This window comes from Nilaparvata lugens, chromosome 1 (assembly GCF_014356525.2).
Source record: "Nilaparvata lugens isolate BPH chromosome 1, ASM1435652v1, whole genome shotgun sequence".
NCBI classification, from domain to species: domain Eukaryota; kingdom Metazoa; phylum Arthropoda; class Insecta; order Hemiptera; family Delphacidae; genus Nilaparvata; species Nilaparvata lugens.
This window is the reverse complement of record NC_052504.1, coordinates 3,039,412-3,061,428: the sequence shown is the minus strand read 5'-3', so window position 1 is coordinate 3,061,428 and position 22,017 is coordinate 3,039,412. Positions and strand designations below refer to the sequence as shown.

The window sequence follows — 22,017 nt, the reverse complement described above, 5'->3', positions numbered from 1 at the left end:
TCACGTGACGTGTTTAGTATTGTCGTCATGTAAAAAGCATTGGTTAGATAGGCGATTGATCACAAGTTTCCATTCTGTACCTACTTATTCTGTGCCTGTACACTGGGCAATTATTCCAAAAAAAGGTTCATCCTCCAACTCTCGACTATCACACTCTATTGTCCTCTGAATCCGCTTCATTACCCTCATTAGTGGCCGGAGTGGACCCGTCTACTTTCTTGAAGGCAGTTTTAGCTGGTGGAGACTCATCTATTACTTTGCACCTTACATCTGTTACTTGTATTTTCTAAAATTTACTATTGAATCTAGATCAGTGTTCAAGTACTTGTTAATCAATCATTCCCAATGGTTCATTTGATGAAACTCAACTTGCTCACAAGCTGTAAACAGACTAACTTGAGTTACATACAATTCGTGGTTACACACCACGTGCGCTATTCATCAGCTGATGATATGCGTATTATATTTATTTGTATGAATATAATAATCATATAATCGAATATATGTATAATATTATAGCATCAGCTTATGGAAAGCGTACGGCGTATGTTCGTGCTCATCTATTCAGTCTCATCATATACACTGAATATAATAGGAGGTAAGGATAAGTATAAAAGGACATATTAGGACGTAATCTACAAAAAAAAAATAATACGTTCTTAGCTTGACCAAATTTGTACTTATAAACGATAGTAATGTGTTTGTTTATCCAATCACTGTAGGCTACCACTGGTTTACTGCTGAAAGTGCCTTTAAGGGCCGTTTGCACCGTATAGATTGCTAAACTCGATTAAGTTAATCGAGTTCAAGTTAATCTGAAAGTTTAAACTTGAATCGGTTTTCTCAGTGCATTTACTAATCCAGTTCAAGTTAAACTAGTTTAGCGTTAAGTTGGTAATAGAATGTCATCGTTTATAATATCAGGCTGATTTTTACAGGAAATTTGTTATTTGTTTACAAACTATCAGTAAATTGAGGTTATGTAGCTACTATTTCCTTGTTCAAAATCCACAGAGTTGTAAGCTGTACGGTAATAAAAGTGAAAAGCGATCAAGAAATTCTTCAAAAAATATATTTGAGAATGTTTTTAAAAAAGCGATTTTGTTACGCTTAAATCTACTACGGTCTTCCTCGTTTATTAGAAATCTCTCGAAAGCAAAATATCTCAGTTATGTGTTATTAAAAATATGTTTCCTAATCAAAGACCACTGTTAAAAGTTGTCTTATTTTCTATCAAGTGGTTTATTCAATCAAATACTGGATTGGCAGTTGCTTAACTCAAGCAAAACCGTTAAGAAAATTCTCTATCATCCCAGAAATTTAAATCAATCGTTTTTGCCCAATTTTTCTCAGTTTTTAAATTTCTTCGTAGTCATCTTTATCAATCGCATTATAAACTTCTATCAATTCCGCCATTATAGTTATTTTTACTTTCAAACAATAATGATTTATATTAACATAAATAATCATCGTCTACAGAAGCATTCAAAACAACCGTCGAAAAATAATTTACTATTAGCTGTTTCCCCATCAAAATCTTTACAGATGTCAAGTTAATCCAAATGATTTGGTTTAAACCTCCTGCTTTGGAGATTTAAACTTTCCCAGAGTTTAAACTCAATACAGAGTTTAAGCTGATACTGTGCAAACAGAATTTTAGTTCTAACCCAAAAAATCCAGATTTGGTTTAAGCTTTAGCTTAAACTTACATTGTGCAAACGGCCCTAAGTAATCAGACTGGTCCACCAATTTATTCCTCGGAGTGGAATCCTTAACAATAGACCACGAAAATGTTGAAATTCAATAAAAATAGGCAACCACTGAAGGGTCACTAGAACTTCTACCTGTTCATCAAATTGTTTTCGGCAGCCCCGTCTCCTTTCTTTTACCCCTAGAATCAACTGGTCTGAGTGCCACCATTTGAAAAGACATGCTGCGTCGATAAGAGACTTAAGTCGCAGTCTCTTCTCGACTTGAGTAGCGTAAGTGCCTTAGGATCAACTCACACTTACGCGACTCAGGTCGAGAAGAGACTCGACTCTAATCGAGAGCATATGTTTACAAATGGTGATGTCGCGGAGACTAGAATCGACTGGTCTGAGTGTCACCATTTGAAAGCACATGCTCTCGACTGGAGTCTCTTCTCTTCTCGACCTGAGTCGCGTAAGTGTGAGTTGAGCCTTACTGTTTTCGCTTGGTGAAAGTGTAAGAACGACACAGTATGGGAGACTACCAGCTTCACGAAAAAAAATCCTTGGTCTGTCGACTTGAGTTAACAGTGAAATTTGGAACATAAACTATACCATGGGATATCTTTTTATGCTATATTTTCTCTATGATTTGGCATACATTTACTATGATTCAATAAATAAACCTTTTGATTTACAAACATGGGGGCATTTCAATAGAATTAGTAATTGGATGTAATTAGCTTACTACATTTTTGACATATACGAGTACGTTGTGAGAGTGAAGGTGATATTTTGGTAGTTATCTGATTAAAGATACTAGATATTGATCCAATTACAGATTCTGTGTTTCTTCTTCTTCTTCACGTGCCTGCTCCGTTTCGGATGTTGGCGATCATAATGGCTATCCTGATTTTGTCGACGGCGCTACGGAACAGCTCTGCAGATGACTGGTGAAACCATAGCCTCACATTTGCCAGCCATGAAATTCTCCTTCTGCCAGGTCCCCTTTTTCCGTTGATTTTTCCTTGAAGGATCTCTTGAAATCCTTTATGAGTCTGTATCTTGAGCTATTCCTCATAATGTGGCCGAGGTATTGCAGTTTTCTACTTTTAATGGTATTCAGGAGCTCCGGTTCTTTATTCATTCTCCTGAGAACCTCTTGATTAGTAACTTTTTGCGTCCAGGATATTTTCAGCATTCTTCTGTACAGCCAGAGTTCAAAAGCTTCAATCTTTACCATTGTTTCTTTCGTGAGGGTCCATGCTTCTACACCATACAACAGAACGGAGAACACATAGCAACACAATAGTCTCAATTTAGTTAATAGAGTAAGGTCGTGACTCTTGTACACCTTACTCAATTTATTGAAGACAACTCTTGCTTTTTCTATGCGGCATCTTATTTCTTGTGTGTTATTCCATTTCTCATTGATGATGGTACCCAGGTAGTTATAGTGTGAGACTCTGTCTGTGTTTGTTTGGTTGGACAATATTAAGGGACAGTTGCACGTACGTCTGTTAAATATGGGAATTAACGCCGATTAACAAATCTGCTTTAGTTTTACGAATTCATTTCTGTTCTACAAAGATCGGTTAGTTTCTAATCCCGATTAAGTTCATCGGTTAACTAACCAAGATTTAAAAGGTTTCACAATCCGGCAACACTGTAATTTAACCGACTGATGTTATTATTCTGAACTAATGGCACAAAATTGAGGTTATGTTATTGAAGCGGTGACCATTCATTAGGCATGCGCCATAAAAATGCTCTGTCTGTCGCCAGTGTCAAGTGCTATCTGCAAATGACAACAGATCGAAAATTAACCTCAAAAATTAGAATCTAATTTATTCATTTGCAATAACCAATGCACGAATCAAATACTTGATTAGAAAAGGATCAACAGGCCTAGCCCAAAATTGCTCCCTTTCCGAATTTTGATAGTAGTAAGCCAATGTCTAAAAGGTAGGTTATGTTGCTTCACTTTCAATCAAATTCCGATAATTTGTTTAGAATGCTAATATCAGCTAAATACACTTCTCTATTTAGCTCATACTTTGAATTTTGTAGTTTCTTTACCAAAAACTAATTGGAAGACAGCTATCAGTAGCTACCTAACCGGCGTTAGTTAGATTTAATTCCCCATGAATAACCTGTTTAAAATATTTTACGTCGATTAGTTTAACCGGCGTTATTTTTCGATTTTTACCTTTGTGCAACCAAATTTCCTTCCTTTCAGCTAATCGCGGTTAAAATGGTGCCAACCAATCAGAATTATAATTTTTTACACAGATTACTTCAATCGGCGTTATCGCTTGAAATTTCTGTTTTGTGCAACCAAAAATCATCGGTTCGCGCTAATCACGATTAAAATATAGCATTTAATCGTGATTAAAAATTGACCTACTGTTGTGAAACTGGGGGTTAATCTTCCAATTTAGTACAGCAATTTAATCCAGACTTCAGTAATTGGATGAATTTGGCTTAGGCTGGGCGTACACCGGGGTTAGTCAAGACAATACTAGTCACGTTTAGTCACAATACTTCACATAGTTGCTTATGAAGACATATCTAATTGCAATGACTAAGGCTGGGCACAAACCAGTTAGTCAAGACAAGACATGATCAGACACGTTTAATCAAAATACTTCACATAGTTGCTTATGAAGCAGCACTCACCGATTAGTCATTGCAATTAGACAAGTCTTCATGAGCAACAAAGTGAATTATTGTGGCTAAGCGTGTCTGATCATGTCTTGTATTGTCTTGACTAACTGGTGTGTGCCCAGCCTAATCAGTGTGAGTTGCGTCATAAGCAACAATGTGACCGAAGTTTGACAATATGCTACTCCTACTGGCGAACAAGTGATTTTCACTTATGCCAGTGGTTTCATTTCCACCTCTTGTACCTTTATTTTGTTGATAGAATGTAAGTAAACTAGATTAAGGTACATTATCCTAAATTTTGTAATTGTTGAATTTTGTGGAGGAAATAAATTTGATTTGAATTGAATTTGAATTGAATTGAACTATTGTGACTAAGCGTGTCTGATCATGTCTTGTCTTGACTAACTGGTTCTATGATTCAGTGGATGAACTTTTCGATTCAGTAAGCATGTGTGCATTTCAATTGAATAAGTAACTGGCAACTTACATTTTTGGCAGATATGAGCGCATCACCCATCAGGTCCACCCACTGTGTGCCCACTGACACATTGTAGAAGGAATAGGCCGCCTTCAGGGTCCTATGAACCGGGTGATGCATCACCGTAGATGGCAGAGTGTAGAAGCTCACCATATCTAAACAGCAAAAAAATCAAATCAAAATTTTTATTCGCAATTTTGGTTTGATGTGACAGCCGTTAATAATGCGACATACATCCCACCGATAATCGATTTCTTTCCACACTCGTACCAACATATCAGGCGTAACTTTTGCAACCGCAGCGATCCAAATGTGATTCGGAGGTCATTAAGATTGTCTGGTAGAGGCAGAACATAAACCTTATCCTTAATGAAACCTCACAGGAAGAAATCCATCGGTGTTAAAACCGGTGAGCGAGGTGGTCAAGCAATTGGCTCTGCACGGCCAATCAAGCGAAGTTGAAAGCGAATGTCTAGAAAATCCCAAACTTCTCCGTGGAAATGTGGTGGTGCACCGTCATGCTAAACAAGGTGAGCAAGTGCCCTTTCACTTTCAGCATGACGGTGCACCACCTCATTTCCACGGAAAAGTTAAGGATTTTCTAGACATCGCTTCCAACTTCCAACTTCCAACTTCGCGAGTGTAGCAAGAAATCGATTATTGGTAGGATGTATGTCGCATTACCAACGGCTGTCACATCCAACCAAAATAACACCCACACCTTGAACGTGAAGTGTTTTGTAACAAAATGACACCTTTCTCAATTCTGTAAATAATTTCAATAAATATTTATATGATTTCAAAGTTGTAAAGTCCATTTATAATCACCCTATACTAGTAGTTCTGTGAACAGTAGACCTCACGCAGTATTCTCATCCACAAGTACCAGATGTCAACTGTTTTAAATGTTAACAAACTCAGTTCACGTTTGAATTTGTATTTCATATGATATAATTCATCCAGTTCCGTGATGATCTTTCTATCTGACGTAAATTAGTTTTTTAGAATCAAAAATATTATAATTTCTCCACCATTATTTAGTTATTTTGTTTATTTTTATTCACCTATTAAATTAGTTTTTTCGAATGTGAGAATATTGATACTGATGGGCACGCATAATAATACCATGAATGCAAAACAAAATATTGAAACCAAAGACCTTAAAACTGCGATTAGACCAAATTAATTAAAAAAATGTTAATAACTCAATCCTTTTAGATTATATTAGATTGAACATAACTTATCATACACATGATGAGCATATGTGTTTGTCAACTTCCGTTCAATCTAATAGAATCTATAAGGATTAAGTTATAACCATTTTGTTAATAACTTTGGTGTAAACCCAGCTTAAAGATGCATTACCTCTTTAATGTCTTTGATTGAAACTATAGTCCTTATACAAATACAGTAATAGACTGGCTTCTCCACACATCTGTGTAATCACTTGTTAGCTGATTTATGCTGAATAATTATTCTATAGTCTGATTTTTACTCTAATATTGGCGTATGAAGGAGGCTCCTTTTTCCTTTTATATTGTCCTTGAAATGCAAAATTTCCAAAAACCTTGTATATACGTCGACGCGCAATTTAAAAAGGAACATACCTGTCAAATTTCATGAAAATCTATTACCGCGTTTCGCCGTAAATGCGCAACATATAAATATATAAACATTTAAACATCAAGAGAAATGCTAAACCGTTGACTTGAATCTTGGACCTCACTTCGTTCGGTCAATTATAGATGTCTGAGGGCCGGTTTCCGAGCTCGGGATTTAGGTAAGTTCTAGACTTTAAACAGCTGGAGTTAGAAAATTGACTTTCCAAAACGGGACATAGTCGTAGTAAATATTTGCAGCAAAATGAATCTTTATTTTCTCATTTCTATAATTGGAAACGTTTTTCCTTGACGAAATTAAACATTCCTGATTAATCAAAATAGCTGAAACTCTACACTATTCCCTCTTTATTTTATTTTGTCTTCAATTTTCTAGTTTTTCGAAATTTAATTTAAACGTGACTATGACAATGACTGCGACTACGCCCCGATCCGGAAAGCCAATTTTCTGACTCCAGCTGTTTGAAGTCTAGAATTTAGTCAAATCCCGAGTTCGGAAACCGGCCCTGAATAGAATAGAATATAATAGAATACGTTAATAGAATAGAATATGTTAATCCACCAATAAATACAATTTAATGTACATTAGGTGTCGTCAAGAATAAAATCCTATAAAACTACTGAGCCAATTCATACACATATATTATCATCACACAAAATAAGTATTTACTACATCGACGGGCAAATTGAAAAATTCCTCCACATTATATAATGGGTTCTCTGTAAGCAGCTTTTTAACTTGAGTTTTAAAACGGGCTTGATTCATATTTCTCACACTAACAGGCAGCTTATTGAATGCCTTGATTGATAATATTCTATAATGGCCTTGAAGTTTTTTTAGCCTGACAAAAGGAACATTCAGATGACATGCTTGTCTGGTGAAATGCCTGTGCATCTCAGACCTACATTCAAGAACATCCAACTCGTCCCTGACCCAGACCAGGAGTTGCATGACGTACAGGCTGAACACAGTCATAACCTCCAACGAAACAAATATTGGACTACAATGAGCGAGGTAGTCAGCATTGGCCATAAGCCTTACTACTTTTTTTCTGAAGAAGCAGCACCCTACTAGTATTGGCTGCTCCACCGCATAGAATAAGCCCATATTGAATTAAACTCTGAAAAACCCCGAAGTAGGACGTCATCAAATATTGCTGAGGAACAAGAGTTCTCAGACGTTTTATAAGAAAAACCACTCTACTGAGCCGACCACATAACCAGTCAATGTGGCATGTCCATGTTAATTTTGTATCTAGAATAATACCAAGTAGCTTAGCTGAAGCGATTTCATCTTTTATATTTTTCAAATTAAAAATAAGTGACTTGGTTTTTTCTCGATTTAATAAGAAGTAGTTTAGATAGAATAGATAGATTAGTAATATTAGATAGAAACTTGACATGGCAGGAGCACATTGAATCACTGTGTAGCAAATTATCCACATCACTCTATGGGATAAGAAGAATAAGGAGTATAGCAGATAAAAGCACTGCAATGATGGCCTATCATTCATTATTCGCTTCACACATCAGTTTTGGCATAATAGCCTGGGGAAGCGCACCGCACACATACATAGAACAAATACTGATATTACAAAAGAAATCAATAAGGATTATGAACTGTTTGCCATATGACGCTCACTGCAGGCCTTATTTCAGGAGAGACAGAATCTTTACAGAAGTATCCCTCTATATCTACAAGACAATTCTATATATAAAAAAGTATGTAACGGTTAGGCCATGTAGACACAATATACATGAACACAATACAAGAGGAAAAAACGATTTCGACCTCCCATACAGTAGACTGCTGAAAACACAGAGACAGCCACATACACAGGGTTTCCGCTTTCATAATTGCCTGCCACACGATATAAAAAGTATAAAAGAGCCTAAACCATTTAAGCAAGCTCTAAAAAAATACTTTTTAGACAATCCACTCTATTCACTAAAGGAATTTCCAGTGAAGAGTGTAATTCAAAAGTAGCGACTTTCATTCGCTTCCTTGACGTGCCCCTCATCCTTGTGATGTAGGTGGTGAAATAAAAATGAAATGAAATGAAAAAGTTTGCCTGAAACCAAGAAGAAATGTCGTTTTGAGCATCAGCCATCCTTTCCCTTAACATATCCAGATTTGCAACACATGAAAGTAATGATGTGTCATCAGCATAGCTCACTATCCTACTATCCACACTACCCTACTATCCTACTATCCTGAGAGTTATTGAAACTAATACTTCCAATTATATTTCGATTAATACATGGCTTATTACCAATCTGCACTCACCAGTTAATTCGCCGTTCTTTTCGACGACGAAGGTGTCAACAATGCCCGCCTGTGGCAGGAACCAATGACGGAACTCCTCCTCAGAAAACAGCGGAACCAGGTCGAATCTAGACAGGTACTGCAACAACAAAACCACAAACCAATTTCACATTTATTTCTTTATTAAAGTTTGATTCCCACACACCACATTTTGACTAATAGTTTTCTAGTTATTGACTTTTTTCAAAAATATCAAAAAATCTATATACCTCGAAAACTAAGGTCGATATAAGAACATTTTTTGTTGCAAATTTCATGTAGAATCTATGGTATTCAGCCATTACACCTTTCGTGGGACAGCCTATATACTGGATGACTCAGAATAACGGAAACTTTCAAAAATGCCATTAAACAAAAGTGGGAAGGACAAAATGATTTTATCCAAACCGCAGGCCTGGGGGAAGGGCGTGAAAACTGATATTATAGAGAATTATTACAAGAAAAAATTGAAGCAAAACTCTTTGTAGTTTATCGAAACATTTGGCCACGAAGTTGCATTCGTTATACCATAGAGAAACAATAGATTTAGTTCATCTCTGGTTATACTTGAAATACCGTAGCATGGACTATTATATTAACTATATTAGACTTGAATAACTATAATTATTAGACTTATTATATTTCTTGACTAATCTTTCTCCAATTGGATAGAGATTGTATAATTAGTCCAGGCAATGAATGCTCAAAAACAGGGTATATAGGGAAAAGTTTGGAAGACAATTTTTGACCCCGCAGTTCTGTTCAAGGTAGTGAGGAGGTAAACATATCATAAGTCCTCACCCCTACCCTCTGTGCTAAGGGGGCGAGGGTGGTTCAAAGTTGAATTTTCAATGTTTTGCTTACACGTTTATATCTTGAGAAAAATGCGTTCAACCGACATGACTAAATATTCAAAAATGAAGCTTGATAGATTCTCTACAATTTTTACTCAGTAGTTTTGTGATTTTCCCTACATTTTGCGAGATATACGCTCTTCAAAGCGTAAAATTCTCAAAATAACAGTTTTTCTTCCAATTTTTTGCTTTTAATCTTAAAAGCGCGTATAAATCTTCAACAATGCATCGTAAAAATGAATGCTTATCGTGGATTTGTAGAACATTGATTTCTATTCAATTTGATGTATTATTTCACTATTTCATGTTTTCCTTTCATTGTTATAGCAAATTCAATGTGTGGGGGTTGGATTTTCAACCCTGCAACAAGTTTCAACTTACTAGTTCCACAACTTTAACAGACGGGCTAGAGATGCGCATTTTTGCTATGTTTACCTCCCAAGCTAGTCTTCGTTGACCTTAAAAGTTGAAAATTTTGTACCAGACATTCCCCTCAAATTTCATTGTCAAATGATCAATTGTTACAGAATAGAAAATTCCACCCATTACATTAATTCTGCTATAACAATGAGAGAAAAATATGAAATAGTGAAATAATACATAAAATTGAAGAGAAATCAATGCTCTACAAATCTACGATAAGCATTCATTTTTACGATGCATTGTTGGTGAGTTATATGCCCAAAAAGAGCAAAAGTTGGATCTGACTTTCAACTTATAACCCAATATTCCTAGCTAATGTATAGAAATCTTCAATCTTGTTAAAATGGTTAGCTGCTAAGAAACGCAAAATTTCAATTTCTTTTGACTTAATCAAAGTCAAAAGTTGCACATTTATATACTGTATTTTGAGTATAGGTCTTTTCGATCTCTGGACTATTGCACGGCGAAGGAACAACATGTCTTCATTTTTTGTGAGTATTATAAAGCCTGGTTTTTCACTAGTAGAGTAGTTTTAAGGTTAGTTCTGTTCACTAGATAACACACTTTACCTACTATTCTCAATTGTAGTGAAAACAGTTACTCGACCAAGTGAGTAGAGTAGAGTTAGCTCGGTAGAGTTAGTATGCCAGTTACTCGACCACTAACTCTACTAGTGAAAACCAGGCTATACTGTGCCGTTCTTACTCTCTCACCCGGCCAAAACAGTAGTAATAGACAGTAGTCGACAGTAATCCCCAACACATATAATTTATAGTGGGGTGTATAAATGAATTATTATTATACTACAGTCGAACCTCTGTATAACGAAGTCGATTATCCCGAGAAAAAATTCTCTGCAGAGAGGTATTCGTTATTGAGAGGTTGTTCTGTCAAGAAAAGTGCCACGATCCTATGGATCTTATAATATCGTATCACGGCGGTAAATAAATGAATATATGGTACATAAAACATATCGCGAACGTAGGTAGGGTACCTATTAGGCCAATATTAATATGGGAATTTGAAAATTCATGCTGTTTAAAAAAACATGTTTTTTTAATATTTATAGAATGTAATGAGTAAGTATACTCACCAATTTATTTCCAGAAAGCTTGATACTATTAGCAAAGTTTAATCAAAGTACATACTCTGTAGCAATATTTTTCAACTTTTTACACTGCTATTAGATGAAACGCAAAATACGGTTATTTTGTCAATAACGTCACTATAAATACTATAACTCAATTTTCCTATTTTTTCATGTTTTATATTTGAAAGAGTGAGTAATTTTCGGTTGAACTTCTTGTTCTGACGGATTATCTTCTCCTCAGGTTCGTCACAGCCATCATCATCATTATAGTCAGTTCAAAGAATTGAAATGTGTGACAAAAGCAAGAATGGGAAAGTCCAGTCGTTCACCTGCCTGGTCTACAATAATGACAAGTTCTTGGAATTCAATTTCCAGTAATTTGCATTCAATTTCCGACATGTGTTTCACCCTCTATTAACTGTCTACCACCCTATCTTCTTCCTACCTGAATTGCCATCATTATTAGTCTATTGACCTTTCTGCTGAAACTAAAAACTCATTTAAAATGACCGTCTGCTCCCTATACATACTACACTTCGTATGTTGAAGTCAAGAGAAAACTTTGTTGTTGAGAGGTCCGAAATTCGTTAAATAGAGGTAAATAAGCAGCCAAAACTCAAAAATGTCATGGGACCAGGTAAAAATTCGTCAAGTGGAGGTTCGTTATAGAGAGGTTCGACTGTATATATTATACTATTGAATTATCTATGCCTATTAAGAAATAATTCATTGCATAAAACTTCATTGTTTTAATTGTTAAAATATTCTAATTTGTATTGTAATTTTTTTTATGAATAAACTTTGATTTGAATCGGCTTGAAAATTAGAACATAAACGACCTATATCATGGGTTATCTTTTTAAGCTATATTTTCCCTATAGCGCGCAACCTACTGCCAGTTTAATGCAAAACTTAATGTGAAATACGTGCGCAAAGTTCCTCTGCTGCACTCAAGAAACCATTCCGCCCTCGCCTACGGCTCGGGCGTAAACGTTTCTTTCGGTGCAGCAAACTGTCACTTTGCGCACTAGTTGCACAAATAACTATTCCACGCTTTTTGGTTGCCCTGTAAAAATTTGGAATTCTCAGTTCAATATTATCAATATCGGGGCACCGAGCTTTGCTCGTTATTTATGTATTGATAAACAGAACACAATTCTTTAAAATGATTGGAAAAGGACTAACAGGCACAGCCGAAAACTGTTTCTTTCCCGAATTTTGAAGTATACACTATAAATAGTCCAGAAAGTAGATTATGTTCTATACACTTGAATTCAGGTTCAATTTTCAGTCCATACATTCGAAAACAAAAAAGTTCTAATTTAGATTATTTACAAACCAAATTGAATAACAACAAAAAAATCTGGTGTGGCGCACTCACACAACTTTCCTTGCCGTTATGAAAATTGATCACCTGACGCTAGTGTTCCCACGCATCTCAAGTCTACTATTCAAAGATTTGAGCCAGCTGGTGACAGGGCAATAACGCTGGAGACACACATGAGGTCTGCTATCTCTTCATAGTGAATGATTTAATAGAATCAACAATAATTAGCAATTGAATAATCACATTTTCTCGAATTTAAAGCTTATTTTCAATTTTAGGTGGAAATGTTACTGAACATTAATTGTAGAGATTTTCATGCTCAATCTACTCCACTTGATTTTTTTTGTTTCAATTGGATCTGAAGCCTGATAATTATGAATCTATCTGCATTGATGGGGCGAAGCTCCTGAAATTTTTACAGATATGGGACTTGTGGCAGTTGATAGAGCTTATCGATGACTATTTTAGGTATGAATTTGATCAAAATCGTTGGAGCCGTTTCCGACAAAATCACGAAAAACCCTGTTTTTGACAACATTTTCGCCATTTTAGCCGCTATCTTGAATTGCATTTGATCGAAATTGTTCGTGTCGGATCCTTATAGTGAAAGGACCTTAAGTTCCAAATTTCAAGTCATTCCGTTAATTGGGAGATGAGATATCGTGTACACAGACGCACATACACTCATACACACACACACACACACACACACACACACACACACACACACACACACACATACAGACCAATACCCAAAAACCACTTTTTGGACTCAGGGGACCTTGAAACGTATAGAATAAGAATAAGAATAAGAATAAGAATGTTTATTTCGCCAAATTTTTACAATAGTTACAAAACATGAATGATTTGGCACAGCCAGCAAAGTTAAACTTGTGCGCTAGCTGTGAGTTCATAAAGCAAACAGTACGAAATAGCCTATAGCAATACTGAAAAAAGGAAAAAAATATATACCTATGTAATAAATATTATAGTAATACTTCTTGTAAATAATACATGTCTTCTTATAAATAATACAATGATAAGAATTGAATAATTTCGTGTTAAAACAATTATACAGATGATAACCAAAACAAGTCATACAGCCTACATTTAATCTTCTAAATGCAAACTAATGAAGAAGAATACAATAAAAATGAAATTTTCAGTTGTGAGCACATCCCAGTGCTTAATCAATTTTCATAAATAATACAAAAGATAGAAAGACATTCAAAACTCAAAAGAATCATGAATAGATTTCTTAACATTTAGGCATTGTAAAATATATATTCTGCTTAACCCATACATTTATTTCCTTGATAAGTGCTTTAGTAATTTTTGAATTAATTAGTTTTATCGGAATTTTGTTTGAAAATATATTGCAAAGATAGGTGAATTGATGTCGACAAACTACTAGTTTTATTAAGTTGATATTGAAATTATTTAATGCTAATGAACGAGTTTGGTACGGTATATTTCTAATTTCTAGATTACTTCTATTCTTATTTAAGTGCAAAACAATCCTAGTTACATACATCTGTCTTAGTGTGGGAACACTTAATTCTTCAAAAAGTTTCTTGCTTGGGTATCGTCTTGGTTTACCCAGTGCTGCCCTTATAAGATGCTTGTAGTGTGAAGACTTATTAAAGTGACAATCATATGCACCACCCCAAGCTTCAATCGCATATTGAAACAGCGAGTGGGCATACGCAAAATAAATTGATCTTTTTACATCCAGGTCTTTCAATTGAAATTTATATAGAAATTTATATAGAAATATAGAAATTTAGAAATTGGGGTACCTTAATTTTTTCCGGAAGGCAATTCTTTCCTTACCTATGGTAATAGGGCAAGGAAAGTAATAACACTCACCAATCACTTAAAACTGTAAAATAATGATTATCTTTGAAAATATGATCTATGATACTCTAATTTAGAATGATACAATAATTTATTATCATGTCAACAAATCAGATTATTTTGATCATGTCGATTAAAATTTCTCAAAAATAGATAATTTTTCTCGAGAGAAAAGCTGATTGAGTGCAAATAAAGAATTTTTCATTTTCATATAGTTTAACAGCTGAACATAATTCTGTCTCTATTCCACAAAGCACTCGCATCTTCTGTTATCGACATACGACGAAATTATCATCTGTTTTTCCAAGGATGAATAATTATTATCTTTTTCATGTCCTTCAGCGAGTTTTCCCAGGTATGAGACCTAGTGCAATCGAATCATAAAACAACTATGTTCCAAATTTCGTGAATGAATGTATGAATGAATAATAATAATAATAATAATATCGTGTGACCTGGCTGGCTGAGGTCTGGTGTCAGAGTTTTCAGGTCGCAACTGATCAATTTCAGGGCCTCTGACATGACCTAACGACTGCTTTTTAGGCAACCGGGACCGACGGCTTAACGTGCCCATCCGAAACACGGGAGTGGCCCGATATAATTATGAATAAAAGTGCACATTTATTATAAAGAATACATGTACGGGATAGGAAATACACGATTAACACATTATTACTTATGAACTAATGAACTGGTCACCTTGCAATTTTTAGATAAAGATTCCGAATTCATCATGGACAGATGATATAGGCTTAGGGCCAAGCCACATGAAGCATTTTTTCAGGCGTATTTGCGGACGAGTCGGCAGGGCAGGAAGCTCTCCGATTGGCTGATAAGTGATTATTAGCTGATTAGAGTTCAGAGTCTACCTTGTTCGACTCTTCTGAACCCCCAACCCACAGGGGACACAAGAACATTTTTATTGTCATATTTCTTGTTTTAAAAAGACCTTTAAAATGATGTACCACACAATGGGTTTTTACATTTAAAATATTCGGGTTACAACCCCTAAGTCACCCTCATATGAGGGGTTGAAATCCTGTTGTACGTCAAAGGTAGATTATTCGACCAATAAATTATCCTTAGAGTTACAGTATTATTGACCGAACGAAGTGAGGTCTAAGATTAAAGTCGACTGTTTGACATTTCTCTTAATGTTTAAATGTTTATATGTTGCGCATTTACGGCGAAACGCGGTAATAGATTTTCATGAAATTTAACAGGTATGTTCCTTTTTAAATTGCGCGTCGACGTATATAGAAGGTTTTTGGAAATTTTGCATTTCAAGGATAATATAAAAGGAAAAAGGAGCCTCCTTCATACGTCAATATTAGAGTAAAAATCAGACTATAGAATATTATTCATCATAAATCAGCTGACAAGTGATTACACAGATGTGTGGAGAAGCCAGTCTATTACTGTATTTGTATAAGGTCTATAGTTTCAATCAAAGACCTTGAAGAGGTATGCATCTTTAAGCTGGGTTTACACCAAAGTTATTTACAAAATGTTAATAACTTAATCCTTATAGATTCTATTAGATTGAACGCAAGTTGAAAAACACACATGTTCATCATGTGTATGATAAGTTATGTTCAATCTAATATAATCTATAAGGATTGAGTTATTAACATTTTGTTAATAAATTTGGTCTAATCGCTGCTTTAAGGTCTTTGGTTTCAATATTTTGTTTTGCAGTCATGGTATTATTATGCGTGTCCATCAGTATCAATATTCTCACATAAAAATAATCAAATGAACTGAATAATGCTGAAGAAATTATAATATTTTTGATTGAAAAAATTAATTTTCATTAGATGGAAAGATTATCACGGAACTGGATGAATATTATATAAATTCTGGAATAGAAATATATTATATTCATTGTTTAAATTAACATAAATATTAATAAATTATGGAATACAAATTCAAACGTGAACTGATTTTGTTAACATTTAAAACAGTTGACATCAGGTACTTGTGGATGAGAATACTGCGTGAGGTCTACTGTTCACAGAACTACTAGTATCTACAACAGTCAAAAACTTATTGAAGGGTTCCCATACATATGACTCACACAGATAAAATAGTAAACTAATTCTAAATTGACACAAATGGACACTGACCGACACGTGCCAATAGGTTTGGGCAGAACGACGCCTGCCGTGTAGACCGCCTGGAAAATGCCCGTCTGGTTGACCCGCCTGGTAATCTCCCTGATCAGAACAGGTGCCACCCGTTTCAGGCGCAGCTTTTTGTGCACACACAGAAAGTTTATCTCCACCATCTTCTGAGCTCTGTCACAAACACACAAAAACACACAACTATTAGATGAAAATAAATCGGAAGATGCATTTGCTCAAATGCTAATTATAGTTTGCGTAATAATTTCGCACCTAGGGCCGAAAATGAGACTTTTCCGGCTCGAAATCGGTTTTCAAGTCCGAGGCCGTAGGCCGAGGCCTAGAAAAGATTGAGAGCCGGAAAAACATTTTTGCCCATGGTGAGAACGTTATTTTTCGCCACACAGAAAAATAAACAATATAAATATGAGAATAATTGTTTATTAGGCACTTCCGAAAGCAAAACAGGAAGGTCATAGCTCTAGCAAATCTGAGGTAATCTGAATATCAGGAAATTGTCCAAGTATTTTTTTTATTCTGATTTGTCTAAATAACCTAAAAGATTATGTTCAATTATGTAAGAGGTTGAGTTTATACTTTTTATTCTTCCAAATGACAATAAGATGATATTATTATAAATGTTTTGATTCTTGAATAATAAACACAAATAATGAAAAGTTTTTTGATCAGCTGTTTTAGCACACTTGAAAGTTGGCCAATCTGAATGTCAACGTCAACAATGCTTGTTGTCGTTGACTTCGGAAGTTTAGATTAGAAGTTCTATCCTACTCTGAAAATCGAATTTGAATAGTTTATAATATATATATCTTATTTTATGTATTTTATTCATCCAAATAAAATGATAGTATCTTATTGCAGAATACTTATTCAATTCTAGAAGCATAAACTGATTCCGTTTCATGAACCATTTTGTAAACACGTTCACATCAAATCAGAATCAGCTGACTTCAAGGTTATTTTACAGCCCTAGGGCCGTAAAACTTTTACCGGCCTGGTCAGAAAACAATCATTTTCGGCCTCCATATGACGCACGAAAACCAGGTCATTACATCCAAGTGGGGCGAAAAATAAGTTGAGACTCAAAATTGCAAATTTCCAATTCGACGTCAGAATTGGATGTAGAATATCATCCCCGATATCCTAGCCTAGTAGTGCTAGAAAAGTATCAGGGTTCAAAGAGAAATTTAACTTTTATGATAAAATTGGAAACATCGCGAAAATTTGTTTTTCTTTTGAATATCACTTCTCTCAGAATCATGGGGCGTCGTAATGCGTAATAATTTTATATCAAATTAACGGGGAGAATGTCTCCTTTCTATTTTGGTGGTAGAAGGTAGCGTAGTTTGTATGTACTCTAGTCTTCATGTGTGCTTTTTTTAATATTATTATGAACTTATTAAGACTTATTATTGTAACCTATTAAGACTTTGACTTGTACGTTATTCTACAGTATAGTTTACGAACTATAGAGTAGAATTTTATTAGTCATTCAATATTTACAAAAAATACATCGACATAATATCAGGAAGGCTTATTTTCACAGGAAATTTGTTATCTGTTTACAAACCATCAGTAAATTGAGGTTATGTAGCTACTACTCCCTTGTTCAAAATCCCAGAGCTGTGAGCTGTACGGTAATAAAAGTGAAAAGCGATCAAGAATTCTTCAAAAAATGATGAAATGCTATATTACTATTAGATACAAACTTATATTTAGTAGGCACCAAAAATATATATTTTAGAATATGATTATGACTATATGAATATAGTTTAGAATGTTTTTAAAAAAGCGATTTTGTTAGGCTTAAATATACTACGGTCTTCCCCGTTTATTAGAAATCTTTCGAAAGCAAAATATCCCAGTTATGTGTTATTGAAAATATGTTTCCTAATCAAATACCACTGTTAAAAATTGTCTTATTTTCTATCAAGTGGTTTATTTAATCAAATACTGGACAGTTGCTTTACTCAAGCAAAACCGTTAAGAAAATTCTCTATCATCCCAGAAATTTAAATCATTCGTTTTTGCCCAATTTTTCTCAGTTTTAAGAATATTCTTCGCAGTCATCTTTATCAATCGCATCAAAAACTTCTATCAATTCCTCCATTATAATTATTTTTACATTCAAATAAATAATTCACTATAACCTAAATTAATAGTATTATCGTCTACAGAGGCTTTAAAAACAACATTCGAAAAATAATATTTACTATCAGCTGTTTCCCCATCAAATCTTTACAGATGTCAAGTTAATCCAAATTATTTGGTTTAAACCTCCTGCTTTGGAGGTTTAAACTTTCCCAGAGTTTAAACTCAATACAGAGTTTAAACTGATACTGAGCAAACAGAATTTTAGTTTAAACCAAAAAAAATCCAGATTTGGTTTAAGCTTTAGCTTAAACTTTCACTGTGCAAACGGCCCTTAGATATGTTTTTTACCCAGGAACAATGCCCTAGAGAGTATTGGTAGAGAGTTGGTAAACACCCTGTATATTGTAAAGTATACTGTGTTGAATAAAAATATTGAATTATTTTATCAAGAGGCTTTAAAGTACTCACGATTTGTAAATATTTAAGGTGGCAGGTATTGCACTGATAAATCCGACTAGTCTCCCGCTCTTTGTCACTCTCACACCGCAGTGCCACTCTTTCCGCCACCCGGGGGGTTGAAGCGCCCTGGAAACATCAATTAAATTAGTTAAATACACAAATAAAACTTACCTAAAATATTCTTAGAATCGAAATAATCCAATCATGACATTTTCTTACAAATTACAATAATCCAAAACATATCCATCTCTGCCATTTCGAAACACTGATAAGTTATCAAATTTTGTAGAGCAAGAGTCTATATTTATATAAAAGCGAAATGGCACTCACTCACTGACTGACTGACTCACTCACTCACTCGCATAACTAAAAATCTACCGGACCAAAAACGTTCAAACTCGGTAGGTATGTTCAGTTGGCCCTTTAGAGGCGCACTAAGAAATCTTTTGGCAATATTCTAACTCTAAGGGTTGTTTTTAAGGGTTTAAAGTTCGTCTTTTAGCATGTATATTCTTCTTCTCCCAATCTCTTAATTATAATTGAAATTCCATATCATATGTTACTATGGAACTATAATCTAGATAGAGTACCTCTTCGAAACAGTTGTTAACTGGCAACTAAATTAATAATTTTGTCAGGTTGGCATTAAGTTGAGTTGACTTTGTTAGGTTGGCACCAAGTTGAAGATTTAAATGCATTTATCGCGGAAAAATTGATTGGGCACTGCTACTTCAATCCTGGGAATATTATATTACTAGCCGTCAGGCTCGCTTCGCTCGCCATATCCGTTTGGCCAGACGTTTAGTCTGGACCCCCGACTGGATTGTCCTAACATGATAAAAATGCAGGCGAGCGAAGCGAGCCTGCTAATCTCATTCTTGGACGATCCAGTCGGGGGTCAAGGGGGCTCCGCCCCCTGGCTAGACGGATATGGCGAGCGCAGCGAGCCTGACGGCTAGTACATTATGAAAATGAACTTTATTCTGCCTATGAGTAATACAACAGTTAAATACAATCATCGTTTCAGAATTATACTAGTAGCAATTTTTCATATACGCTGCCAGTTAACATTCATTCTATATACAAAGTGTTTCAGAAGTAGTGTCGAACATTTTAGGGTATTGTTCCTGGATGATAGGAAACTACAAATGTCGTATTTGAAGTGTCCAAAACACAGCGGTTATCCTTATGGCTGCCATTTTGGTTTATTCACTTAGGAATTTTTATCTCAAGAACGAAATGTTGTATTGATCTGAAATTTGGGCATGAATATTTATGCTATAAAGACACAACTTTGGAAAATAAAATAAAAAAATTTCGACGTACATATTCAAAATGGCGGCCATTTAAAATTTTCGATGGCAAATTTCACGAAAACTGTTCAGTTTACAGAAAATTTACAAGAGACAAAAAAGTTAGCAAATTTTATCAAGATTTCAAGGATACCTTATTTATTAAGACTGGTCAAAGAATAACAGAGAAATTGATTCTTTTCGTACTGATAAACTTTCCGTATGAATCTTTATTTGAAAACTATTGTTTGTAATGTAAATGATATCATTTCGTTATTATATCTAATTAAATAAATGTATGTATCTTGGTTTAAGTGCAGTAGCATATACTTATATTTACTTTTTGTAAAGCTTTTTTATATTTTGTTTTTGGCAAATAAAATTCATTGATTTCATTGATACTTTTTGGCCAATCCACTGATTTGGAAAGCGGTCATTAAGAAAATCCCGGACGTCAGTCAGATAGTGTGGTGGTGCGCCATCTTGCATAAAGAAAACATTTCGTTCTCGGTCATCCCCATGGTTCTGTGGTATCATTTTTTTTCAAAATATCAAGGTACACTATGCCGTTTTTCAAACCAAAACACACAGCTAGCACGCTCGGATCCAGTGAAGGCAGCCATCTTTAACGTAACTGCCGCTAGCGCATGTGCGGCGCGACCAGGCACTAGCGGACTACGCTAGTCAAAACTTGAAGTGTTTTCCTTCAAAACAACACGAAAACCAGCTGTGTACCTTGTTCAATAAGATTTATAGATAAGACCTTCCCGCAAAGGACTTCGCACCAAAAAAATCCATACGAATCTACTTTTTACTTTCCTTGCCCTATTACCATAGGTAAGGAAAGTATTGCTTTCCAAAAAAATTAAGGTTTCCCTAATTTCATGTTTTCTATACGTTTCAAGGTCCCCTGAGTCCAAAAACATGATTTTTGGGTGTTGGTCTGTGTGTGTGTGTGTGTGTGGTGTGTGTGTGTGTGTGTGTTGTGTGTGTGTGTGTGTTGTGTGTGTGTGTGTGTGGTGTGTGTGTGTGTGTGTGTGTCTGTGAACACGATAACTCCATTCCTAATTAACCGATTGACTTGAAATTTTAAACTTAAGGTCCTTATACCATGAGGATCCGACAATAAGAAATTCAATAAAGTTCAATTCAAAATGGCGGATAATGAGAGCAGTTTATTCAAAAGAACACACGTCGATATTTTATTTGTAGAACAGCTGTTTTGACAACTTTTAAAAAATCCTCAAATTTCATAATTTAAACAAAGGAAAATGTACTCTGAAAGCAATAACAATAGTATACTCGTAGTTTTAATAAAATTATTTAGCCGCCAATCGGCATAATCTTATTCCCCTAGATTATCCTCGTTTAAGAATGAGGCTTATAGATAAATGAGCAAGGAAAGTTGTGTGAGTGTACCACACCAGATTTTATTCAATTTTTAACAACCTGTAAATTATGTATGAATTAGTGAAACTACTGACCACTTGAGAAACTGGGGCGGATAGTCGAATCGGAACATGCTATCGTCATCCTCGACATAGTTCTCGTTCAGCAGCGTGTAGAGCTCCTTGAGCACGAGGGGGTCGTCCAGGGTGAGCGTGTCCCACTGGAAGCCGGCGGGGAGGCTGTACGGCTCCTGCCTGATCTCCGATGCCTTCTTGTCCACCTCGATTGGCTCGTTCACTGTTATCTTCTCATCTACAAGCAACATTCATGTTAA

General features: G+C 35.1%; 1 protein-coding gene across 1 annotated transcript in view; it reads right to left on the bottom strand.

Moving 5' to 3' along the window:
- The window catches only part of LOC111056674 (glycylpeptide N-tetradecanoyltransferase 1), a 34,902-nt gene that overhangs the window by 4,556 nt on the left and 8,329 nt on the right, over positions 1 to 22,017 (bottom strand). Inside the window, exons 4-8 of the mRNA XM_039432782.1 lie at positions 21,779 to 21,995; positions 19,012 to 19,128; positions 16,350 to 16,605; positions 8,740 to 8,878; positions 4,843 to 4,988 (exon numbers count right to left, since the gene is read on the bottom strand). Coding sequence (XP_039288716.1) covers positions 4,843 to 4,988; positions 8,740 to 8,878; positions 16,350 to 16,605; positions 19,012 to 19,128; positions 21,779 to 21,995 — 875 coding nt within the window. The remainder of the gene's footprint in view (positions 1 to 4,842; positions 4,989 to 8,739; positions 8,879 to 16,349; positions 16,606 to 19,011; positions 19,129 to 21,778; positions 21,996 to 22,017) is intronic.